The sequence below is a fragment of the Heterodontus francisci genome, chromosome 20 (genome assembly GCF_036365525.1).
Source record: "Heterodontus francisci isolate sHetFra1 chromosome 20, sHetFra1.hap1, whole genome shotgun sequence".
NCBI lineage: Eukaryota > Metazoa > Chordata > Chondrichthyes > Heterodontiformes > Heterodontidae > Heterodontus > Heterodontus francisci.
In genome coordinates, this window is record NC_090390.1 from 33,767,400 (window position 1) to 33,794,643 (window position 27,244).

The window sequence follows — 27,244 nt, forward strand, 5'->3', positions numbered from 1 at the left end:
CAGACCAAATGCTCTGGGCAGTCTCAGACCTGATTATGGACGTTAACGGCAGCTATATTAGTAATATCCGCTGGCACACCATAGAGGGAACCCTGCAAGAACTCCACACCCCTATGATGAGACCTGGCTCTTTGGATCCCCTGCTCCTGCAGATTGTCCACTATCCCACCCCAAGCGCTCGGCCAACTCCTGTCACCTCTTTGCAGCACAATGGCACCAACTGCGGGGAGCAGATTCTGCCCTACGGCGATACGGAGAAGATCATCATCGGGGCCATCCTGTCCATGATCACCTTGCTCACCATCTCCGGCAACTGCCTGGTTATGATCTCGGTGTGTTTCGTGAAAAAGCTACGCCAGCCCTCCAACTACCTGATCGTGTCCCTCGCCCTGGCCGACCTGTCGGTGGCCGTGGCCGTGATGCCCTTTGTCATCGTTACCGACCTGATAGGCGGCCAGTGGATATTTGGACAAGTCTTTTGCAATGTCTTCATCGCGATGGATGTGATGTGCTGCACCGCTTCAATCATGACTCTGTGTGTCATAAGTATAGACAGGTGAGCTCTCCAAATCCTTGTTCCAGAGTAACTGTGGTCCTTATTCAGATCTTACATTTAATGATGTACCTGCCAAAGAATGAATGGGAGTGCAAAAACTGGATGAGATGTCCAGTTACATAAAGAACTGTTGAACCAGGTTGCAGATCGATTGCTGTTAAATGAATAATCTAAACATTATTTGCTTCAGTTATCAAGAATTAATTAAAATATGAATTAAAAGAGACGAGTAGTGTGAATTTATCCATTTTTAAAATAATAGTGAAATACTTCCGAACTATTTCATTGTGTTCAGATAGTTTAAGATGAATCCTCTGCAGGAAGTAACTGTAGAGTAAAGGTGAAATCTCGACAAAAGATGCACAAAGCATTAATAATGCGGTCAACACGAATGAATATAAGGCGTGTGGATAGTATGATTCTGGAATTTAGTATTCAGCTCAACTAAACATCCCACTTCATATTCTCATTTCAATGGCTGTTGAAGGTAGAGATAACCGAAGCTATCCTCGGTTGATTCATCTGTCCGTACTGACACAGCTGGACTAGAGTCTTTTATACATCTTCACAGTCACAATGGCTACACTGCTGCCGATTTCATTTGTAGTTGTATGTGTGGGTGTACAGTGCCCTCGTTAGTGCATTTATTTAAATTTCCCTGTTGAACGAAGTTGTTAGAAACCCACGGTCATTTTTCCACCACCTGTAATTGCAGAAAGCAGAGTGTGTCGCTAATTGATACAGAGGAATCGATGTCCTTGTTAAGCAGGAATTCCTGTTGTTAGCAGCAGTCCCCTGACGTAGAGATTTCACTGGTAATCTAGTTACACACACACACAAAGAAAATGCTCAGCAGGTCAGGCAGTATCTGTGGAGAGAGAGAAACAGTTAATGTTTCAGGTCGATGGCCTTTCAGCGGAACCGGTATGCATGACAGAGCAACATCATATAATGAAAATCTCCCATTCGATCCGATGCGACATTATGGTGAGATTACAACAGCGCCTCCACACAGACGACCGCCCTGAACCATAGATTATGTAGAAAATCCATGTTTATTGTTACAAACATGTCGTGAGAAACTAATCCCTTCAATCAAGAATTAGAGCAATAAAAGCAAAATACTGCGGATGCTGGAAATCTGAAACAAAAACAAGAAATGCTGGATTCACTCAGCAGGTCTGGCAGCATCTGTGGAAAGAGAAGCAGAGTTAACGTTTCGGGTCAGTGACCCTTCTTCGGAACTGACAAATATTAGAAAAGTCACAGATTATAAACAAGTGAGGTGGGGGTTGGGCAAGAGATAACAAAGGAGAAGGTGCAGATTGGACCAGGCCACATAGCTGACCAAAAGGTCACGGAGCAAAGGCAAACAATATGTTAATGGTGTTTTGAAAGACAAAGCATTAGTACAGATTAGGTGTGAATATACTGAATATAGAACATCAGCAAGTGCAAACCTGAAGAAAAACAACCTGAAAAAAACAGTGGGTAAGCAAACTGAACAAACTAAGATGAAATGAAATAAATGCAAAAAATGTAAAAAGGAATGCAAAAAAAAGGAAGAAAAAATAACTAAAAATGACTAAAAATGAAAGTAAAGTGGGGGGCTGTCATGCTCTGAAATTATTGAACTCAATGTTCAGTCCGGCAGGCTGTAGTGTGCCTAATCGGTAGATGAGATGCTGTTCCTCGAGCTTGCGTTGATGTTCACTGGAACACTGCAGCAATCCCAGGACAGAGATGTGAGCATGAGAGCAGGGGGGAGTGTTGAAATGGCAAGCAACCGGAAGCTCAGGGTCCTGCTTGCGGACTGAGCGGAGATGTTCCGCAAAGCGGTCACCCAGTCTGCGCTTGGTCTCCCCAATGTAGAGGAGACCACACTGTGAGCAGCGAATACAGTATACTACATTGAAAGAAGTACAAGTAAATCGCTGCTTCACCTGAAAGGAGTGTTTGGGGCCTGGGATAGTGAGGAGAGAGGAGGTAAATGGGCAGGTATTACACCTCCTGCGATTAGAGCAACATTTTTCAGCCCCTCGAGCACACTGATGAACACATGGAATATAGCAGTTCCCTTTACGTAATCTTTACGCATAGTTATTCAAAGAGTTTGAATTCAAAAGTTTACCTATAATTTACAAAAATCCTATTGCAGTTTTTTTTAACGCCTACATAACCCATCAATACTGAACAACAGACCATCAGGTTTGGAATCAAGCACCATTGAACTTAATTAGAAATTGCAACTTCACTGTTTTAATTGGACCACAAGCAACCCGTTTGTAAGGAATGTCCATGATATTTCCTTTAAGCTAAAACAAGTCTGACTTTTTTTTTCATTGCATGAGTAGTTTTGTTCATTTTGCCATGTGCAATTTACAAAATCAGAGGAGGGCAGTTTTAGATAAACCATCTCTTGGCTTAGTTTTACTGTATCATATCTGTTTCCCTGTCATATAACTCAACAGTTCCATATATTCCAGGGTTCAGGTTGGGAAAGCAATTGTTTTATTATAGGGTAAGTAGAAATGGAGAATGTGTCATTTGACAAGTTATACCACACCACTAGAGGTGCTGTCTCCTCTTCTCAGTTTATACGTTTTAATTCGTTCTTGGGATCTGAGCGTCACTGGCAACGCCAGCATTTATTGCCCATCCCTAATTGCCCTTGAGAAGGTAGTGGTGAGCCACCTTCTTGAATCGCTGCAATCCATGTGGTGAAGGTACACACACAATGCTGTTTGGGAGGGAGTTCCAGGATTTTGACCCAGCAACAGTGAAGGAATGATGATATGTTTCCAAGTTAGGATGGTGTGTTGCTTGGAGGAGAACTTGCAAATGATGGTGTTCCCAGGTGTCTGCTGCCATTGACCTTCTGGGTGGTAGAGGTCGTGGGTTTGGAAGATGCTGTCAAAGAAACCTTGGCGATTTGCTGCAGTGCATCTTGTAGATGGTACACACTGCAGCCACAGTGCGCTGATGGTGGAGAGAATGAATGTTTAAGGTTGTGGATGGGGTGCCAATCAAGTAGGCTGCTTTGTCCTGGGTTGAGCTTCTTGAGTCTTGTTGGAGCTGCACTCATTCAGGCAAGTGGAGAGTATTCCATCACACTCCTGACTTGTGCCTTGTAGATGGTGGACAGGATTTAAGGAGTCAGGAGATGAGTTATTCATCACAGCATTCCCAGTTTGCTTTAATAGCCACAGTATTTATGTGGTTGGTCTAGTTAGGTTTCTGGTCAATGGTAACCCCCCAGGATATTGATGGTGGGGGATTCAGAGAAGGTAACACCCTTGAATGTCAAGGGGAGGTGGTTAGATTCTCTCTTGTTTGAGATGGTCATTGCCTGGTACGTGTGTGGTGTGAATATTACTTGCCACTTATCAACCCAAGCCTAGTTGTTGTTCAGGTCTTGCTTAATATTGTCCCACCCCACACTACCCTTACCCTCTGGCATGCTGTTTATTTGTAATTTAAATAAAATGATCAGTCCCTGAGTACTACAGCAGAATATTGTGGAATTTAAATAATCTTTGCCGAGAATGATTAGGAGAAAACAATTGCAAAAATTCAACAGAACAAATATTTTGGTGAGTGGAATACTTGAAAGTTTTTATATGATGACAATGATACCTACAAATATAAGAGGCATACATAAACACAGTTAAAGAGTTAATACACTCAATGATTTCTCCTCAGCCCTAATTAAGTATTCAATATTACAAGCCTAATGAAGGCTTCACCAACAGGTTTTTGGTGTTACAAAATTCCATTTATCATAAAAGCAGACCATTCTGATAAAACGGTAGTATACACATGAATAAGTATACACATAAACAATATTAAATAGCAGGGTTATACTTTTGCAGTTTATGGCCTGATTAAAAGGGTGTAAAATGTCTGGGCTACAGGATAATAAAAGTTGTCGCAGTTCACACAATTAACAGGCACTTAGTAAGTTAACAGAGGACCATCAGCATCCTTGGAACCATATACTAGCAAGTTACCAGGCGAAAGTATCAGAGGACCACGAGCATTCTTGAAACTATAACTCTAAGAAGATACCAAGTGAGATATTGGAATGCCATCTACAATTTTTGGAACTATGCTCCAGCAGGATATAAGGCAAGGTATCAGAGGATCACCAGCATCCTTGGAATAAGGTATCATGTAGTCACTGGATATCCTTGTAACCATAGAAAACTAGTAATGGGTTCAGTAGAAGAGGGTAGGAAAGGAGAAAAAGTGGACAGAAACTTAAAAAAAAAATGAAAGAAAGGTTTCCTGCTAAAATGTGATGTGCTCCTTAGGATTCAAGCAAGTGACACTTTCATTTAGTTTCCTTCACACAGTTCACCGTTAGAGACTTTCAAAAAAACTTGGGGAAATTCTTTTATTGTCTTTACCTTGATTGCTGTGGAATACACATTGGCATTTAAAAAATATTGATGCAGTTAAGTGTCCTTTATCTATATATATATATATAACTGCACACAATCTTAAAGATAAAGGAGAAAGTTTGAGAATAATTTAGAATATCATTTCATTACAACAGTGTGACTACTGTACTTCAGCAAAATAATCAGAAAAAGTAACAAATTAAACATTTAGAATTGTCACTTTAACATTAATCCATATTTTTGGAAGCTGACATAACTCTAAAAAAGTAAAGTAAGTTATTGGAGAATGTGGACGGTTCCATGTTATGCATTTAATTATTTATAAATACCATTCTGTAATGAATATACTGTGTCTCATAAGCATCTCTATAATGAATATGTACATTAACATGGCAATCTTGAATCACTTGTTCAAATACATTTAATTTCCTTGTTATTGCTGACTGCATTTATATTTATCACAGCAGTTCAATCTGACATGTCAACATCAGGTCAATCTCAAGTTTCTTACTTTGCTTAAGTGCCAGTATCTAAATTTGAGATAATACTAAATGTTTACGTCTATTTATTTATTTCCTAGTTGCTATTGATTTGGTTAATTTTTCATGGTGATTTTTTTTTGAAGATCCATAGAATATAGCAAAATGGTTTAAATATTTTAAAGGGTATAACAAAAATTATTTAATTAACAATACTAAACTACTCAACTTCAGAAACGATGGGAATATTTGTGAACATTTGTTTCATTTCAATGCTGTGATATTTTCTAACTGATATATTGTGTATCTTAATATAATGTCTAGACAAACATTATACTCAGCATTTAGTGATAGAGAAAAATACCTCCTGTGATAACTTCAGATTGAAAAACATTTCTCTAGGAATGCTGTCAATTTTTAATAGCCTCAAGAACATTGCTAATGAAAGTAGTTCCATGAAGCAAAGTACATAAGACATCCAGTCCTTTGTTAGAAAAGAGTATAGGTGCATCTTTAGAGGTCTCCATTCCAAAGTTCAAGCCCAAACGAACTGGAACCCTGCACTAATATCCAAGAGCCAAGTCAAGTTTTCACATATGCTTTTAAAAACTGTACAAATTGAGTTTGACTCTGCCTCTTCACTCATTAACCTAGAATCACTCAGAACTTAACAGAAGATCCAAACTGAGGTACATCCACAAAAGCAAATATTGATAAACATATATATTTCTAACTTCTGACATCCTATCTGTTTCACTGTAGTCATATGGCCCAAGTACATGTGTGTACAGGCTAATAGGTGTATATATTCCTAAGCTGAGCCTTCATTCATTTTGGGTGGTTGAGTAATATTTGAGCTTTTACATAATTTGGGGATTTTGTAGAATTGTCTTCCCTTTAAATAATCTAACCACAATTCCTGTGAGCAAACCTTATCCCTTATGATCCAGAAACAGCAATTTTTCTTACTTCTAATGATTAACAATCATGTCACTTGTAACAATCGATTTCGGTGATTTGCAGAGTTTTGTGCTGTTGTGTGCTGGCAAACTCTTTATCAAGTGATGAATATTGCAACAATACTATGGACTACAAGATCAAATGTTTATAGACTAAAACATCAAGTAAATTAATTTACAATTAAATGGTAAAATGAAGCACCAAAATCAGCAAATATTATGAACAGCAAATATATGTATACAATGAAAACATTTATAATGCACTAACTATCTTTTGTGAAAATAATTCATGCAATTGATAACAGAGTCTCTGTAGATTTGATAAAATTTTGCTTCCTGACACAGTAATTTCAGTTTGCTTTGTCTTCTCATGAAATCTTTCGTATCAGAATATCATGTTTCGTAATTCTCAGTCAGGGATTGAAATGAAGCCAAAACTGAAGCAAAATACTGTGGATGCTGGAAATCTGAAATAAAAACAGAAAATGCTGGAAATACTCAAGAGGTCTAGCAGTATCTGTGGAGAGAGAAAAGGAGCTAACATTTCAGGTCAATGACCTTTCATCAGAACTGGAAAAAGTTAGAGTTGTAACAGGTTTGAGGCAAGTACAGAGGCAGGTGAGAGGGGGGACGGGCTAAGAACAAAGGGACGGTCTGGGATTTGGTGGAGGGTAAGGTTGATAAATGACAAAAGATGGTAATGGGATAAGTAAAGAAGCAAAAGATGGGTGTAGAGGAGGTGTAAATTGGAAAAGCAGCATCATCACTAACAGTTGCCAGCCAAAAACAAAAAGAAGAAAAACAATACAAAAGGCAGTGATTATGTACTGAAATTGTTGAACTCAATGTTGAAATTGGAAGGCTGTAAAATGGTTAATCAAAAGATGAGATGCTGTTCCTCAAGCTTACATTGAGCATCATTGGAACAATATAAGAGGCTGAGGACACAGAGGTCAGAGTGGGTCTGGGGCGGAAAATTAAAATATCGGAAACGAAGCTTCTCAGTCAATCAGGTGCCAGATTGAAAAGATCATTTAGCCTGTTTCAAATTCTGGCATCTACATCTAGGAAAGAGCTATTTTAATCTTTTATATAAACAATGCTAGTATTTCAAACTTCCTTACACTCGTAAAGCAGTTTGTAGGTCACAAACCCAAAATACACAAAACCAGCAGTTGCACAAAGGATCACGCTATAATTGCAGAAAGAATAATTATCAGTCATTAGCAAAATACTCCAGATGTTGTAAATCTGAAATAAAATGTGAAAATAATGGAAAGGCTCCAGGTCAGGCAGCATCTGTTGCAAGAGAAATAAAATTAATATTTTAGATTGATGATCTTTCATAAGAACTGAAAAATGTTAGAGATGAACAGTTTTTGAGCAACTTCAGAGCCAAGGAAAAGGGGGCAGGGAGAGAAAAAAAGGAAGAGGTCTGTAAGAGTGTGGAGGGCAGCAGTGATGAAATGACAGAAGGGTTGATGCTGCAAGGCAAAAGGGGTTGATAATGGAATAAGTATAGAAACAAAAGATGTGCCAGAGGAGATGTAAATGGCTCCAGCAGAATAGCAGAAGGGTAGGGGAGGGAAGCATGGAAAAAATCTGGCAAAGTGGAGAAGGCTTCCCAATTCCTGGGTAAGTGGCAAAAGAAAGGTGGGTAGAACCCAGGGGTCCAGAGCACACTGCCGCGCATGTATTGGTAGGGGATCCCCATCCCAAGCACCAGCTCACAGCTCCTCCACGCCCAGTGGCCCTGGTGCAGCCACACTACATTACAATTAGAATTAGAACATTACAGCGCAGTACAGGCCCTTCGGCCCTCGATGTTGCGCCGACCTTACTTGCTGTCCAAGAGAAAATGGGAGTGGTGATCAAGATCTAAAGTTATTGAACTCAAAGTTAAAATCAGAAGGCTGCAGATTTTCTTTAAATGCAGAATTATTTCCACATTTCACATTTTTTAAACATATCGTCATGCAGACCCCCCACCTGCCAAGAATGAGGCATATTAATTTTGTCATGTGAATATTGATTTTAAACTTGGAGTGAAGAAATTACTTGTTAAAAAAATCACCAGACACTTGGCTGGAAAAATATTTGCGTACTAACAATCAGTGCTTACAGAGACAAAGGACTATTCCTTGGTGCACTTAACTCACTCTGTCTCACTCTCTCGCTCTCCCCCAAGCCACTGGACCCAGGGATGACAGGTAAACCACAAGAGAGAAAAGGCTCCTACATTGGAACAAGTTGAAGTGTGAACTGGGCCCCAACGAATGGCAAGACTTACCAGCAACCAAAGACTCCACATTGAACTTAAAGGACTGTAACTACCAGATATTGCCTCAAACTTTTCCCCTTTATTCCTTTTACCTTTTTTGTCTCTTTCTGCGTGTGTGTTTATCGCATATGCTGTCTACTCCTGAATGCTGCTGGTGACCCCTGTGCACAGCAGGTGGGGCCAGCAGCATTGTTTGTAGACCACATGTTACAACCAGCCTGCTGTTCTTAAAGGCAGGCTGTATCTGAAAGGGAAGTTGCACAAAAATATTGCTGCAGTATAATTCATTGCAAAGTGAACACCAGGGCAGACAGAGGAATCCAGAGTGACGGATTGGGAAGTGGGAAGGAGGAGAGATGCCATGGGTCCATGGGGGTGCCAGGAGACCCTCAAGGACTACCCACAGAAGGGAGTGGTAGCAGGCAGCCAGGAAGGTCAACTCCCAGAGTCTGGACTCAAGCACCAGGCAGCAGTGCCACAAGAAATCTATAATGAACTCACGCAGGTGAATGCATCTTCACATGATATCTCCTCCACCAGCACCAACCTCTCATGCTGTTCAATGCATCACACCTCATTACTCATCCAGCAGCACTCGCTGGCTCTTAGGATTCATGCGCAAAATCCAGATAATCTACCTCACCCTGACAAACCTACTGATGCTGCCAGCCTCATACCCACCTCTTGCTGTCTCCACATGCCTCCAGCTATACAGCTATGTCAGGTCTATCACCCAAACACAGTGCTACACAACCATTGACATTCTGCCCTCTCTCTTACAGGACAAGGTAGCATACAACAGAAAGGAGCAGTGCAGAACTGTGGGGGATAAGGACGCCTGCATCTCAAGCCCTACAGAAGAGATGGTTCTCTGCATTATGTGGCTGGCAGTGACCAAGACCATGGCATCTGACATGACTAGGAATATTGAAGATGATGTTATGTTCCTGCCTTAAGCCCCTTCTCAACTCTCAGCACACCTTCATCCTGCTATCTGGCATGATGAGCGAGCTGTGTGACCATGGACTTCATGCTTCCGACCCCAGCCCCCAACCCTCCCCCCAACCCTCCCCATCTGAGTTCCTGCTTTCAGATACCCAAGAATTGCCATCTGCCCAGCCATAGCAGTCTGAGAAGTAGAAAAGAGAGCAACAGTACAGCATTGATAGAGACCCAGTCACTTGAACTGACACTTGCAGCTTACAGCTCAGACACTGGCATTGCACATACCTTGGAGTCTAGTATAGAGTTGGGATCAGCACGTGGTGAATCACTCGAGCACAATTGGGCTGCAGCCAGGTCGGGGTAAGGGATGGTTCTTTTGCCAGTGCATTGGATGACGAGGTGGCAGATGGGTACTGCTGCAGAGGACTCAGATAAGAGCATACAGGAGAGCCCTGAATGGGCATGCACACTGAGATGTTGAGTGCACTGGCTGGCCTGCCTGACAGACTCCTGTCACTGTCAAAGAGCACAGAGGAATCCAGCTCCAATTTGGCAGAGGGCATCACACAGAAATTCTGCTGCATCTCCTTGTTGTGCTGCAGACCCGGAGGCATTGCCACTGCTGACTCCGACCTGTTGCAGCCTTTGTGTGGACAGGTCACCAACTCCTCCGGCCCCCCCTGCCCCACCCCCACCTCCAAAAACACTCCAGGGTACTTTCAGACACTTTCCAACAGAAAAAGTTCCCAAAACTTAATTGACCTGCAATCAGGGTGCTTGGCCCTTTAAATAACGCTACGGCAGGGCACATGTTGCAGGTTCAAACTTGATTTTTCTTCAGTAAATAATGCAGATGCTGCCTGGACATTCTTTGTCTGAATTTGTGATCCTGGCATCACATTTATCTTGGGCTGTGTGACGTCAGACTGGTGCTAAATCGGAGCCTTTCATCGCACATAGGGGACACACCTGCATGTTCCCTTGCCCTGGGAGGGGTGCATCGGTAAGGTGGCACAAGGCGTAGTACTAGGCCAGGCAATTTCTGGCCCTTACTGTCCCTGACAGTTGAACAGCAAGCGTGGGGCAAGTGCTAAGGAAGTTGTGGATGATTTCACTATCAGAAGGCAATTTAGTTCAAGTATTTAGATCTATTAGGCTGCATTTTTTAATAGGTTGTATATTGTCAGATAGTAGTAAAGAGATTATTATCAAAAGCAAATCTATTTTATTTTGTCTCTTGCATGCGTTGGAAGACTTTGCTGCCACTAATTGGAAAATTTCACAGCACAGTGACACCATAGCATTACAATGTAAAGGAACAGGGATTTTCCTTTTCAAGAGGCCTCAATAGAAATTTTACTGGTTTGGGCTAGCGCACAAAAAATAATGAAACCAAGCCCATCAAACACCTCATTTAGGGCTAGGCAACTTTCAGAAATGCAAGTTGTTATAGACTGCAGAATGCTTAATGTTCAGCTGGAGCTGCCACTAAGTGAACGCTCACCACCGCTAAAATAAAAGCGAAATATTGCGGATGCTGGAAATCTGAAACAAAAACAGAAAGTGCTGGAAATACTCAGCAGGTCTGGCAGCATCTGTGGAAAGAGAAGCAGAGTTAATGTTTCAGGTTGGTGACCTTTCATCAGAACTGGCAAAGGTTAGAAATGTATAGGTGTTAAGCAAGTAAAGGGGTGGGGGGGGGGGGTGGTGGTGTTGGACAAAGGCAAAAAGCTTGTTAATGGTTGTGGTGAAAGACAAAGCATTAGTCCAGAGAGAGTGTTAATGGCAGTATAATGAGCAGCTCTGTCCAAACGCACAACATGAAAAACAGGCACTTGGTTAAAAAATAAATAAAATAATTTTAAAAAAAGAAATAAAAAATAAAAAAGGCCAGTCATGCTCTGAAATTGTTGAACTCAATGTTGAGTCCACAAGGCTGTAGAGTGCCTGATCGAAAGATGAGGTGCTGCTCCTCAAGCTTGCATTGATGTTCGCTGGAACACTGCGACAGGCCAAGGACAGAAATGTGGGCATGAGAGCAGGGTGGTGTGTTGAAATGGCAAGCAACTAGAAGTTCAGGGTCATGCTTGCAGACTGATTGGAGGTGTCCCGCAAAGCGGTCACCCAATCTACGTTTGGTCTCCCCAATGTAGAGACGACCACACTGTGAGCAGTGAATACAGTATACTAAATTGAAGCAAGTACAAGTAAATCACTGCTTCACCTGGAAGGAGTGTTTGGGGCCTTGGATGATGAGGAGAGAGGAGGTAAAAGAGCAGGGATTACACCTCCTGCGATTGCATAGGAAGGTGCTGTGGAAAGGGGATGAGGTGTCAGGGGTGATGGAGGACTGGATCAGGGTGTCGCGGAGGGAACAATCCCTTCGGAATGCTGACAGGGGAGGGGAAGGGAAGATGTCTTTGGTGGTGGCATCATGCTGGAGGTTGTGGAAATGGTGAAGGATGATCCTTTGGATGTGGAGGCTGGTGGGGTGGAAAGTGAGGACAAGGGGAACTCTGTCGCAGTTCTGGGAGGGAGGGGAAGGGGCGAGGGCAGACCTGTGGGAAACGGATCGGACACAGTTGAGGGCCCTGTCAACCACAATGGGGGAATTCTCGGTTGAGGAAAAAGTAAGACATGTCAGAAGCGCTATTGTGGAAGGTTGCATTATCAAAGACAAAGAAACTGGAAGAATGGAATGGAGTCCTTACAGGAAACAGGGTGGAGGAAGTGTAGTCAAGGTAGCTGTGGGAGTCGGTGGGCTTATAATGAATATTAGTGGACAGCCTATCCCCAGAGACGGAGACAGAGGAGTCAAGAAAGGAAAGGGAAGTGTTGGAGATAGACCAAGGTGAGAGAAGGGTGGAAATTGGAAGTAAAGTTGATGACGTTTTCCAGTTCCGGGTGAGAGCAGGAAACGGCACTGATACAATCATCAATGTAGTGGAAAAAGAGGTAAAGGAGGGGGCCTGAACAGGACTGGAACAAGGAATGTTCGACATATCCCACAAAAAGACAGGCATAACTAGGACCCATGTTGGTACCCAAAGCAACACCTTTTATTTGAAGGAAGTGAGGGGAGTTGAAGGAGAAGTTGTTCAATGTAAGAACAAGTTCAGCCAGGCGGAGGAGGGTGGTGGTGGATGGGGACTGGTTGGGCCTCTGTTCAAGGAAGAAGCGGAGAGCCCTCAAACCAACCTGGTGGGGGATGAGGTGTAGAGAGATTGGACATCCATAGTGACGAGGAGGTGGTTAGGGCCAGGAGACTGGAAATTGTCAAAATGACATACGGCGTCAGAAGAGTCACCACAACCATTAACACGCTCTTCGCCTTTGCCCCATGACATCTTTGTTATTTAATCTCTCCTGCTCTCTGCCCTATCACACACCTTTCCTTTTGTTCTCTTCCCCACCACCACCACCCCTCCCCTGCACCCCCCCACCCCACCCCCCACCGCATCCCCCCCCCCCCTCCCCCCCCCCCCCGTCTCACCTGCTTAAAACCTAATACTTTTCTTACCTTGCTAGTTATGATGAAAGGTCATAGACCAGAGATGATAACTCTGCATCTCTCTTCACAGATGCTGCCTGACCTGCTGAGTATTTCCAGCACTTTCTGCTTTTATTTCAGGTTTCCAGCAACTGCAGTATTTTGCTTTTAACTTGATAAAGCTATTTAAATTAAAGCATTTGGGCTCCTAGATTTTATAAATTTGGATATAGTGCAGAAAAGCAAACAGGTAATACTGAACCTATGCAAATCATTAGTAAGGCTGCAGTTAGAATATTGTGCCAAGTTTTGCATGCCTTTCTTCAGGAACGATATCAAGGCCTTGGTATCACGAAGATGATCCCGGGGTGAGAGACTTTAGTTATGACAGACTAGAAAAACTGGGGCCCCTTTGAATAGAATAAAGAAGGTTAAGAGGAGATTTAATAGAGATATTCAAAAAGTAAATCCATTGGCCGCTGAGTCTGTAACTGTAGAGGTAAATTTAAGATCACCATCCAAAAAGTTTCTTCCTATCTAACCTATCAATGCCCCTCATAATTTTGTACACCTCAGTCATGTCCCCCCTCAGCCTTCTCTGCTCTAAGTAAAATAACCCTAGCCTTTTCAGTCTCTCTTCATAGTGAAATGCTCAGCCCAGGCAACATCCTGGTGAATCTCCTCTGCACCCTCTCCAGGGCAATCACATCCTTCCTATAGTGTGGTGCCCAGAACTGTACACAGTACTCCAGCTGTGGCCTAACTAGCGTTTTATACAGCTCCATCATAATCTCCCTGCTCTTATATTCTATGACTCGGCTAATAAATTCCATATGCCTTCCTAACCATCTTATCTACATGTGCTGCTGCCTTCAGTGATCTATGAACAGGTACACCAACGTCCCTCTGACCCTCTGTACTTCCTAGAGTCCTACCATCCATTGTATATTCCCTTGCCTTGTTAGTCCTCCCAAAATTCATTACCTCACACTTCTCAGGATTAAAGTCCATTTGCCACTGCTCTGCCCATCTTACCAGTCCATCTATATCGTCCTGTAATCTAAGGCTTTCCTCCTCACTATTTACAATACCACCAATTTCGTGTCATCTGCGAACTTACTGATCATACCTTCCTATATTCATGTCTAAATCGTTAATGTGCACGACAAACAGCAAGGATCCCAGCACCAATCCCTGTGGTACACCACTGGTCACAGGCTTCCACTCGCAAAAACAACCCTCGACCATCGCCCTCGCCTCCTGTCACTAAGCCAATTTTGGATCCAATTTGCCAAATTGCCTTGGATCCCATGGGCTCTCACCTTCTTAACCAATCTCCCATGCGGGACCTTATCAAAAGCCTTACTGACGTCCATGTAGACTACATCAACTGCTTTACCCTCATCTACACATCTAGTCTCCTCCTCGAAAAATTCAATCAAATTTGTTAGACACGATCTTCCCCTTACAAAGCCATGCTGACTATCCCTGATTAATCCCTGCCTCTCCAAGTGGAGATTAATCCTGACCCTCAGAATTTTTTCCAATAGTTTCCCAACCACTGATGTTAGACTCACCGGTCTGTAATTACCTGGTTTATCCCTGCTACTCTTCTTGAATAAAGGTACCACATTCGCTGGTACCTCTCCTGTAGCCAGAGAGGATTTGAAAATTTATGTCAGAACCCCTGCTATCTCCTCCATTGCCTCACATAGCAGCCTTGGGATACACCTCATCTGGGCCTGGGGATTTATCCACTTTTAAGCCCACTGATACAGCTAATACTTCTTCCCTTTCAATGCTAATGTTCAAGTATATCACAATCACCCTCCCTGAAAACAGATGAAAAGTAATCATTTAAAACCTCACCTATGTCCTCCGGCTCCACACACAGATTGCCACTTTGGTCCCTAATGGGCCCTAATCTATCCCTGCTTACCCTCTTGCCCTTAATATATTTATAAAACGCCTTAGGATTTTCCTTTCTCTTGCTCTCCAGTATTTTTTCATGTCCCCTCTTCACTCTCCTAATTACTTTTTTAAGTATCTCCCTACACTTTCTATATTCCTCTAGTGCCTCTGCTGTTTTCAGAGCTTTGAATCTGCCATAAGCCTCCTTTTTTTTCCTGATCCAATCCTCTATATCCCTTGACATCCAGGGTTCCCTGGACTTGTTGGTCCTACACTTCACCTTAACGGGTATATGTTGGCTCTGAACTCTCACTATTTCCTCTTTGAATGACTCCCACTGGTCTGATGTAGACTTCCCTACAAGTAGCTGCTCCCAGTTCACTTTGGCCAGATCCTGTTTTATCATACTGAAATCGGCCTTACCCCAATTCAGTACCTTTATTTCTGGTCCATCTTTGTCCTTTTCCATAACTACCTTAGATCTGACAGAGTTATGGTCACTATGCCCGAAATGCTCCCCCACTGACACTTCTACCACTTGTCCAGCTTCATTCCCTAGGATTAGATCCAGTACTGCCCCTTCTCTTGGAGGACTTTCTATGTACTGGCTCAAAAAACTCTCCTGTATACATTTTAAGAATTCCACCCCCTTTAAGCCTTTTGCACTAAGACTATCCCAGTTGATATTGGGGAAGTTGAAATCCCCTACTATTATTACCCTATTTACACCTCTCTGAGATTTGCCTATATATCTGCTCCTCCATCTCTCCCTGACTGTTTGGAGGTCTGTAGTACACTCCCAGCCAAGTGATTGCCCCCTTTTTGTTTTTAATTTCTACCCATATGGCCTCATTTGAGGAATCTTTTAAGATGTCAACCCTCCTTACTGCAGTAATTGACTCTTTGATCACCAGTGCACTGTCACCTCCTCTTTTATTCCCTCCCCTGTCTCGCCTGTAGATTCTATACCTGGGAATATTGAGCTACCAGTCCTGTCCCTCCCTCAACCATGTCTCTGTGATAGCAATAATATCATAATCCCATGTGCTAAACATCGCCCTCAATTCATCTGCCTGACTGGTAAGACCCCTTGCATTAAAATAAATGTAATCCAGCCTTGCATTTTTCACTTGTGTCTTAACAGGTCTATATTTGCTCTGCCTTCCAGCCAACTCAGTTTCTCTTTTATATTTGACTGTGCATTACCCCCTACTGTACCTCCACTCTGTATCCCATTGTTAGGGCATAGAATGTTCTAGCAGAAACAGGGGCAGTCATTTTCACTTTCATTGTTTAGACAGTAATCTAATGAAGTGTATCGTCAGCCCATTATGGGATCGGCCTGATTTTCATTTCCATGGAATAGAAAATCAGGCAGGTTCTGTAATGGGCCAGAAATCCAAGTGATGAAGGTAAAAAATTACCCTCAGTGAGTGGAAGCAGAATCCGTAATAGCCTTTGAAAGGGAAGTGGATAAATATTTGAAAAAGAACATTTTTGAAGGGTACAGACAAGGGTCAGGGGAATAGGCCTAAGAAAATAGCTTTGTCAGAGAGCCAGCACAGATGTAATAGGATAAATGGCCTCCTTCTGTGCTGTAAAATTCTGTGATTCTATCAATGCAAACTGCACTGAATTGTTCCCATAGTAGTTCTCAGTGGTGATGACAATATTTTCATTTAAAAATGTCCCTTAGCACAAAGCCATCACTCGCTATTGTAGAACCTTATGGTGCAGCAGATAGATGATCTGATGCATTGATGCAGCAAAACATATACCGACAGCTGACATGGCCGACTGTCAGTACAGATTGTGGATTAGGAGATTTAGAATGCAGAACTTGTTACTAAATGGAGTAATTGAGGTGAAGAGCATAAATGCATTTAAGGGGAAGCACATTTAAATAAACACATGAGGGAGAAAGGAATAGAAGGATATGGTGGAGAGTGTTAAATGAAGCAGGGTGGGAGGGGGCTCATGTGGAGCCAAAGACCAAATGGGCCCAATGGCCTGTTTCTGTGCTGTAAATTCTATGTATTCTATTTCCATCTCTCCTTCTGCTACTGCCTAAGTCCTGCATCCTGTATCCTAATCTGCCTACAACTGCCCTCAATCCTGTCTCTCCTCTCCCAATCTGTTAATTTCTGCCCATTCTCTGAGTACCAACTTCCAAACTTCTGTTGCTTCCTCTCTCAGCCTCTATTGTATTGTGTACTCCTCTGTGTAATTCACCTTCTGACACATAGGCCAACTACTGTGCAGGAACTGCAGGAGAATTCTTCATAATGAAATGGAAAATTAATCAATGGAAACTGGTACCATCCACGTGCAAGCGCAGTGTGTGAATGACACATGTGTATTGGATTTACCTATGCACAGTACTTTTCTTTTATTCTAAGTTTAGATTTCTCCAACATACTGGCACCTGACAGTTTCCTTTGGCAGTTTCTGTACCTCTCATCCCATGAAACAGCTCTTAATTTAGATGGTACATTTTTGGATTTATCTAGACTGTGGATCCAAACAATAATAAATAAGGCATATGTGTTGGTCTCCAGTCTTCAGTTCTCGCGTTGCTGCAAACCTTTCAATTGAGCCAGACATGTACCGTGCAGGGATCAAAGGGTAGTGGGATCAAGCTACTACACTATAACCTGGTGATAAATGATGCCAGAGGCAGGTCCTTGTCTCAAGTCTGCAAGTGGCTATACTATATGTGATGGAGCAGTTTGCCTGAGCAGTACTCCTGCTCCTGGACTCACCACCAATGTTCCCTCTAATTTTTCTTTGCTCTTATCAGCCTGTTTGCTGCATGACAAGGTCCTTTTAATATTGCAGCGCACCTGCACATCTTAGAGGGACCATTGCTCACCACCCACTCCATCTCCTGTGCAGCATGGCCGTAGTATGTACTAGCTACAGGATGCCCTGTAGCAACTTAACAAAGGCAGAACAAGGAAAGAGGTTCTGCATAGTCAATATGAGAAGTTAGGCACCAAATTAAGAAGCAGAACCTCAAAGGTAATAATCTCTGTATTATTACCTGAGCCACGTGCAAATTGGAGTAGGGCAAATAAGATTGGAGAAATGAATGTGTGGCTCAAACACTGGTTTGGTAGAAGTGGATTCTGGTTCGTGAGGCACTGGAACCAGTATTGAGAAAGTGGGGGCTGTACTGTTGGGACAGTCTACGCCTGAACCATGCTGGGACCAGTGTTCTAGCAAGCCACATAACTAGGGAAGTAGAGAGGGTTTAAAACTAAATAGTGGGGGCACAGGATCAAATTTGGGAAGCTTTGGTAAATCAAAGAGTAGAGACATGGCAGTAGAAAAGTATTAATATGGGAAAAGATAAACAGACCTTGACAGGAAGAGAAAGTGATTACAAATCTAAGAGTATATCAGCAGACAAGGCTAAAGGTTACAAAAATGAGAAAAGGATAAAACTCAAGGCTCTGTATCTGAATGCACATAGCATTCGAAACAAAACAGATGAACTGATAGTGCAAATAGAAATAAATATGTACGATCTGATAGCTATTACAGAGACATGGCTGCAGGATGACATAGATTGGGACCTGAATATTGAAGGGTACATGACATTTTGGAAGGACGGGACGCTAGGAAGAGGTGGAGGGGTAGCACTGTTAATTAATGATGGTTTTAGCACAATAGAGAGGGATGACCTAAGTTCAGGAAACCAGGATGTAGAAGCAGTTTGGGTCAAGATGAGAAATGATAAAGGCAAGAAGTCACATCTGGGAGTGGTGTACAAGCCCCCTAACAGTAACCACACAGTAGGATGGGATATAAAGGAAGAAATAATGGTGCTTGTCAGAAAGGTATGGCGATAATCATGGGAGATTTGAATCTACAGATAGACTAGAAAAATCATTTGGGCAAAGGGAGCCTAGATGATGAGTTCATAGAATGTTTTTGGGATAGTTTCTTAGAATTTACATTCTGGAGCCAACCAGAGAGCAGGCTGTACTAGACCTGGTATTGTGCAACGAGATAGGATTAATTAATGACCTCACAGTGAAGACATCCCGAGGCAACAGCGATCATAATATGATTGAATTTTACATTCAGTTTGAGGAAGAGAAGAGTGGGTCTAAGACTAGTATTTTAAACTTAAATAATGGCAATTATGAGGGCATGAAAGTAGAGCTAGCAAAAGTGAACTGGCAAAATAGGTTAAGGGATAGGTCAATAGAGATGCAGTGGCAGACATTTAAGGGGCTATTTCAGAATACATAGAATTGATAGATTCCAACCAGAAAGAAAAATTCTAAAGAAAGGACCCACCATCCATGGTTAACTAAAAAAGTTAAAGATAGTATCAAACTTTAAAAAAAAGCATTTAATTGCGCAAAGATGGGTAGTAGGTCAGAAGATTGGGCAGAATATAAAAAGCAGCAAAGAACGACTAAAAGATTAATAAGGAGGGAAAAATTAGTGTATGAGAGAAAACTGGTTAGAAATATAAAAACAGATAGTAAGAGTTTCTATAGATATTTAAAAAAGAAAAGAGTTAACAAAGTGAGCATTGGTCCTATTGAAAGTGATTCTGGGGAATTAATAAGGGAAAATAGAGAGATGGCAGATGAATTGAACAGGTATTTTACATCGGTCTTCACCATAGAGGATAGAAGTAACATCCCAGAAATAGCTGTAAATCAGTAAATGGAAGGCAGGGAGGAACTCAAGAAAATTATAAGCACCAGGGAAGTGGTACTAAGCAAATTGTTGTAGCTGCGGACTGACAGGTTCCCGAGTCCTGATGGACTTCATCCTAGGGTGTTAAAAGAAGTGGCTAGTGAGATAGTTGATGCGTTTTTTCCAAAATTCCCACGATTCGGGGAAGTTCCATTAGATTGGAAAAAAGCCAATGTAACTCCTTTATTCAAAAAGGGAGAGACAGAAAACAGGAAACTACAGGCCAGTTAGCTTAACATCTGTCATAGGGAAAATGTTAGAAGCTATTATTAAAGATGTTATAGCAGGGCACTTAGAAAAATTCTAGGTAATCAGGCAGAGTTAACATGGTTTTGTGAAAGGGAAATTATGTTTGACCAATTTATTGGAGTTTTTTGAAGAAATGGCATGTGCTATGGATAAAGGGGAACTGGTGGATGTACAGTACTTAGATTTCCAGAAGGCATTTGATAAGGTGCCACATCAAAGGTTATTATGGAAAATAAAAGCTCATGGTGTAGGAGGTAACATTTTGGCATGGATAGAAGATTGGCTAGCTAACAGGAAACAGAGAGTAGGCGTAAATGAGTCATTTTCTGGTTAGCAAGATGTAACGAGTTATGTGCCACAGGGATCTGTGCTGCGGACTCAACTTTTTACAATTTATATAAATGACTTGGATGAAGGGACCGAAGGTATGGTTGCTAAATTTGTTGATGACACAAAGATAGGTAGGAAAGTAAGTTGTGAAGAGGACATAAGGAGGCTACAAAGGGATATAGATAGGTTTAGAAAGTGGACAAATATCTGGCAAATGGAGTATAATGTGGGAAAATGTAAAATTGTCCATTTTGGCAGGAAGAATAAAAAAAAAGCATATTATCTAAATGGTGAGAGATTGCAGAGCTCAGAGATGCAGAGGCCCCTGGGAATGCTACTGCATGAATCGCAAAAGGTTCGTATGCAGGTACAGCAAGTAATGAGGAAAGCTAATAGAATGTTATCATTTATTGTGAGGGGAATTGAATACAAAAGTAGGGAAGTTATGCTTCAGTTATTAAGGGCATTGGTGAGACCACATCTGGAGTACGGTGTACAGTATTAGTCTCCTTATTTATGGAAGGATGTAAATGTATTGAAAGCATTTCAGAGATGGTTTACCGGACTGATACCTGGATTGAGCGTGTTGTCTTATGAGGAAAGATTGGACAGGCTAGGCTTGTATCCACTGGAGATTAGAAGAGTAAAAGGCGACTTGATTGAAACATATAAGATCCTGAGGAGTCTTGACAGGGTGGATGTGGAAAGGATGTTTCCCCTTGTGGGAGAATCTACAACTAGGGGTCACTGTTTAAAAATAAGGGGTCACTCATTTAAGACAGAGATGAGGAGAAATTTTTCTCTCGGAGGGTCGTGAGCCAAAAGGTGATGAAAGCAGAATCTTTGAATATTTTTAAGTAAGCAAGGGGGTGAAAGGTTATTGGGGGTAGGCAGGAATGTGGAGTTGAGGTTACAATCAGATCAACCATGATCTTATGGAATGGTGGAGCAGGCTCGAGGGGCCAAGTGGCCTACTCCTGCTCCTAATTCGTATGTTCACAGGTAAAGTTACTTTGATTGCATCTGCCTCCCCATGACCCCTATCACTGAGAAGGACAGAAGCAGCATTGCCTTAGGAACAGCATCATTTCCCAGTTCCCCTTCAAGTCACACACCATCCTGACCTAGACATATATTGTCTGCCATTCCTTCATCATTGCTGTATCAATATTCTGAAACTTCCTACCTAACAGCACCGTGGCAGTACCATCACCACAAGGACCACAGAGGTTCAACAAGGCGAAAATAAGGATGGATGATAAATATGGCCATGCTGGTGTTGCTCACATCCCTAGAACAAAAATAACAATGATTTACACACCTGCTCCAGTTGGAGGAGGGAATCTTTCTATTGTTATAATGCATTATGAGGGGACAAACACTTCAAAAAAATTTGCTGCTGAAAACAGTCCATATCCAAATTCCTCCATAATAAACTCTGAAATAGAATCAAGGTTTTAGTCAGAACTGTTGCTGACATTTTGTTTTGTGTAGATCTAGGTTAAACTCACCTTCTGTCAGTTCTGAACTACTGCATGTAGCAAGTTCCTCTGGTATTTTCAAAGGTGTAATCAAGGCAGCATCCTCTTCAATATAAAACAATCACAGGACATAATTACAGTCTTCTCACCAGTGAGTGATAAACCGATTCTTATTTTCTGCTCGTATAACATACAAGACTGTTAGAACAAGGTGTTTTTTATGCATGCATTATCCTTCAGAAAACAAAATTCCATCCAGCAGATTTCCAGTTTGCTGGTATAACTGAAGAGTGCCAGCTGGAATCTCAAGTTGCCCATTGTTATTTGTTACACATAGGGTAATGAAGCAATTATAATGGCTTCTGTAATCTTGAGAGCAATATGCAACTTGTCTTTCAAATGATTATTTATCACAGAGCATTTTCCGGTTCTTAACTTTATCTGTCACTAGCAACAAACCAGATTTGTCATAGCAACGAATTATATATGCAAAAACAAATGTTGACTCAATTTAGATCAACATTTAATTGAAAGGAATGTGAAATTGTAATGAAGACTTGTTGAATAGATCTCTTTATCTGCTTCACATGAAAGTTCTTGATTTTATTTTGTCTGAAAATGGAATAAGGTGGCTAGAAATGCAGAGTTTGTTTAAAAGCCAATGAAAAAAATGTGGAGATGGCGTCTAATAAATACCACTTAATCTGCTAGATGGCCTCTAATGTTGAATCCAATCATTCCTTCTTTAATAAATTAAACTTGTAAAAGTCACTTGGTACTTACATTAATAACATTTATGTCTGTAACATTTGACAGATTGGTTGCTTTTAAACCCATTTGATTACATTCACCCATTACCTTTCCAATCCATGCTTTATACTGGTTCACGATTCAATGTTTAACCTACAGCACTGTAAATTTAAAATTCATTTTCAAATACAACCAATCTATATTCGCTAAGTCTGATTTATTTATTGTGTAATTATAAGGGATAAAGACTGGCTCTTACCCTCCATCTCAACTCATCCTGCTCTCTCTCTCTCCTCTGAGTTCACCATCCCCTTTTAATTGCTTCCTCCATATAAACTCCTCTCACATTCATAGCCACCCCCTTGACCTTGCTATCTCTCGTGGCTTCGCTACTCCCATTATGTCAATCACAGATAAGGCCAACTCTGATCATTTCCTTGTACCCCCTCCATCCGCATCCCCCTTTCCCCTCCTAACTATTTGTGTTCACCCCTGGATAAAACAGTCCCCCAACTGTACTTTTAAAATTGCAACTGTCTAGCCTTTGACTCTTTATTTATCATGACATGCTGTCGCTACAAATCTGCTCAAATACAACCTCACCTGCACCTTTGATGACCTTGTCCCTATTAAAACCATTACTTTTTCTCACCCGGGCTGTTCCCCATGGTACAGCCCTCATCTTTGATCCCTTAAGTCCAAGGGACACAGACTGGAATTTTTATAGTAAACAGCTGGTTTAGCCATTCATCACCAGATCTGATTAGACCATATAAAGCACAATTGGGGGGTGCTGTCCTCTGCCAAAACAGTTCACTATTTCATGATCATCCTGGAATACAAAGATATCCCCTGGCTTCTCTTCGGGACAAACTGACTTCTTAAATCTCTCTTCCCTGCCTTCTCCACCCTCATCTCCAACAACAAGTGCAAAAAACTCATCAACTTCTTTGTCGCTAAGATCGAGACTGTCTGTTCAGCTGCCTCTGCCGCTTCCCTCCCTTCTCCTAGCCCAATGGGTAAACATCCTGTAAAGTTCTCCCCTGCCCTAGCCCTGAACTTGCATCTTTCTCTAGTTTCTCTCCTCTCCTATCTCCCATCATATGCTCCCTGAGCTCACCTTGTCCGTGAGACCCCCTCCTGCTCCCTCGACCCTGTTCCCACTAAGCTGCTGATCACCCAACTTCCCCTCCTGGTCCTCACATTAGCTAATATCGTTAATGGTTATAAAAACACAAAATACTGGATATAGCAAATCTGGAAGTGGCTGTGGAGAGAGCAACAGAGCTAACATTTCAACGGTACTATTTATGGTTCCCTCCCATAGAGTCATAGTCATACAGCACAGAAACAGGCCCTTCGGCCCATCGTGTCTGTGCCGGCCATCAAGCACCTAACTATTCTAATCCCATTTTCCAGCATTTGGCCCGTAGCCTTGTATGCTATGGCGTTTCAAGTGATCATCTAAATACTTCTTAGATGTTGTGCGGCTACCTGCCTCTACCACCCCTTCAGGCAGATTCCAACCACCCTCTGGGTGAAAGTTCTCTTCCCTTCAAATCCACTATCATCACCCCTGTCCTCAAAAATCCACCATTAACCCCTCTGTCCTTGCAAACTACTGCCCCATCTCCAACCTCCCTTTCCTCTCTAAAGTCCCTGAACGCCTCCCAAATCTGGGCACATCTTTCCCACAAATCCATATTTGAATCCCTGCAATCAGTTTTTGACCCCTGTCATAGAGACCTGCTCAGGTTGGGAAAAAAGAACCTGACCCGAACCCGACCAAACCACAGTGGACCTGAGCCCGACCTGGCCCGAGTCTCTCCAATATTGCCCCAAGCCCGACCCAACACGAACCCGCCCTGACTCGACCCAACCCGAGCCTGACCTGACTATCCCTTTACTTACTTTCCGACTGGTAAGTCCACGAAGCTGCAGCGCATGCGCGATGACATCATAGTGATGTCACTTGCTCACTGTGCAGACTCAGTTTCGTCCCGGACTCCCAGCTCAGGTAAGTTTTTTAAATTTCAATACTTACCAGCAGATCACGTACTGTGTGTGTCCGGCCCGACCCGACCCAACTCGACCTGGACTTAGCTCGACCCAACCCAAGCCCGAAAGCCATACCCTGAAGATGGGCCCCACCCGACCTGAACCCGACACATGTCGTCGGATCCTGTCGGGTTCGGGTCAGGTAGCAGGCCTCTACCCTGTCATACTACCTTTATCAATGTCACTAATTACATCCTTTGTGACTGTGACCATGGTGAACTGTGCCTCCCTGAACTTCTCGGTCTATCTGCAACCTCTGGCACAGTTCTGTCCTCCTCTGATTCCATTCTTATCTAATCAGTCATAGCCAGAAAATCTCTTACAATGGCTTCTCTTCCCATTCCTGCGCCATTAACTCTCGAGCCCTTGGCTCCCTCCTATTTCTGATCTACAGACATCACCCAAAAACTCATAACAAGTTTCCACACGTACGCTTATGACACCCAGCTCTTAAAGGCCTGCTACCCAACCTGAACCCGACCGCATGTGTCGGGCTGAGTCCGGATCGGGCTCGGGTTCAGGTCGGGCCGGACACACACGGTAACTGCTCTGCTGGTAAGTATTGAAATTAAAAAACTTACCTGAGCTGGGAGTCCGGGACGAAACTGAGTCTGCGCAGTGAGCGAGTGACGTCACTATGACATCAGCACGCATGCGCTGCAGCTTCCTGGAGGTCGCGAGTCCGAAGGTAAGTAAAGGGATGGTCGGGTCAGGCTCGGGTTGGGTCGGGTCGCGTCGGGCTCGGGGCAAAATTGGAGGGACTTGGGCCGGGTCGGGCTCGGGTCTGCTGTGGATCGGTTGGGTTCTTTTCCCGACCTAAGCAGGCCTTTACCAGCTCGAACTCATTGCTTCCTCTTTTGACCCTTCTCTGTGTCTGCCTTGCCAAACTGCTTGCCCTACATCCAGTCCTGGATGAGCAGAAATTTCCTCCAGCTAAATATTGGGAAGATCTTCAATCCCCACCAAAAACTCCATTCCCTAGCTACCGACATCATCCCTCTCCCTGGGAGCTCTTTGAGGCCGAACCAAACAGTTCACAATCTTGGTGTCGTATGTGACCCCGTGATGAGCTTCCAACCACATATCCCCTCCATCACCAGGATTGCCTACTTTCATCTTCGCAACATCGGCCAACTCCGCCCCTACCTCAGCTCATCTTCTTCTGAAACCTTCTTCCGTGCCTTTGTTCCCGCTAGACTCTCCTGGCCAGCCTCCCATCTTCCACCCTACGTAAACTTGAGCTCATCCAATACTCTTCTGCCCGTATTCTGACTTGTACCAAGTACCATTCATCCATAATCCCGGTGCACGCTGACCTACACTGGCTCTCAGTATGACAATGCCTTGCTTTTAAAACTCTCTTCCTTGTTTTCAAATCCCTCTATGGCATCACCCCACCCTGTCTCCGTAATCTCCTCCAATGCTGCAACTCTCTGAGATTTCTGTGCTCCTCCAATTCTGGCTTCTTGAGCATTCCTAATTTTAATTGCTCCACCAATTGGTGGCCATCCTCGTCTGCCTTGGCCCTAAGCTCTGGAATTTCCTTCCTAAAGCTGTCTGGCTTTCTGCTTCTCTTTGCTCCTTTTAAGACTCTCTTTAAAGCCTACCTCTTGGACCTTACATGGCTCAGTGTCAAGCTTTATTTGATAATCGCTCTTGTGAAGCACTGGAGCATTTTATAATACTTAAGGTGCTATATAAAAGCAAGTTGTTGTTGTTGTACTGGACCCAGCTGCATACACAGAAATAAATGTCCACTGTAGAGATTTCTATCTTATATGGCGCCAGTTATATTAGACTTTCTTTTAGCACGTAATGGAATAAAAAGTGTATGCATTGACCATTGACATTGCCAATTACCACTTCTTTTCTTTTGCAGGTATTTAGGAATAACAAGACCATTGACATATCCAGTCAGACAGAATGGGAAAGGCATGGCCAAAATGATCCTTTGTGTGTGGCTTCTGGCTGCATCAATTACACTACCACCACTGTTTGGCTGGGCCAAGAATATCAACGATGGCAAGGTCTGCCTGATCAGCCAAGACTTTGGTTACACCATTTATTCTACTGCAGTCGCATTCTATATCCCGATGTCAGTCATGCTTCTCATGTACCATCAGATTTTCAAGACTGCCAAGAAGAGCGCTGCCAAACATACGTTTGCAGGATTTCCTCGGCCAGGTGACAAGCGCATGAGTGAGACCGTTAAGATAGGAGCAAAGCCACGCAAAGAGTCGGAGGAATGTGCCCACTTTGCCCGACTTTTAAAAAATGACAGGAAGAACATGTCAATCTTCAAAAGGGAGCAGAAAGCTGCAACCACCCTTGGCATTGTAGTTGGGGCATTCACTGTATGCTGGTTGCCATTTTTCATACTTTCTACAGCAAGACCTTTTATCTGTGGCACCGAGTGCAGCTGTATACCCCTTTGGTTAGAAAGAACAATCATGTGGTTTGGTTACACAAATTCCCTGCTAAACCCAGTCATTTACGCATTATTCAATAGAGATCTGCGGACAACCTATCACAATCTGTTAAGGTGCAGGTACAGGAATATCAACCGTAAACTGTCTGCTGCAGGAATGCACGAAGCTCTAAAGATGGCAGAGAGGCCAGAACTGGTACTTTAA

The 27,244-nt window shown here is 42.7% G+C and overlaps 1 protein-coding gene across 1 annotated transcript; it reads left to right on the forward strand.

Annotated features, from left to right (window-relative positions):
* The first annotated feature begins 8 nt into the window (after nucleotides 1-8).
* Nucleotides 9-27,244, forward strand: LOC137380916 (5-hydroxytryptamine receptor 7). Its single transcript, XM_068053325.1, has 2 exons — nucleotides 9-556; nucleotides 26,491-27,244. Exons 1-2 carry the CDS (start codon nucleotides 9-11, stop codon nucleotides 27,242-27,244), a joined length of 1,302 nt encoding a protein of 433 aa, XP_067909426.1.

Excerpts from the sequence above, each read along its gene's own strand:
- LOC137380916 (XM_068053325.1), top strand. The coding sequence starts at position 9 with ATGCTCTGGGCAGTCTCAGACCTGATTATGGACGTTAACGGCAGCTAT. Across the intron at positions 557-26,490 it reads TGTGTCATAAGTATAGACAG|GTATTTAGGAATAACAAGAC; the intron begins GTGAGCTCTCCA and ends TTTCTTTTGCAG.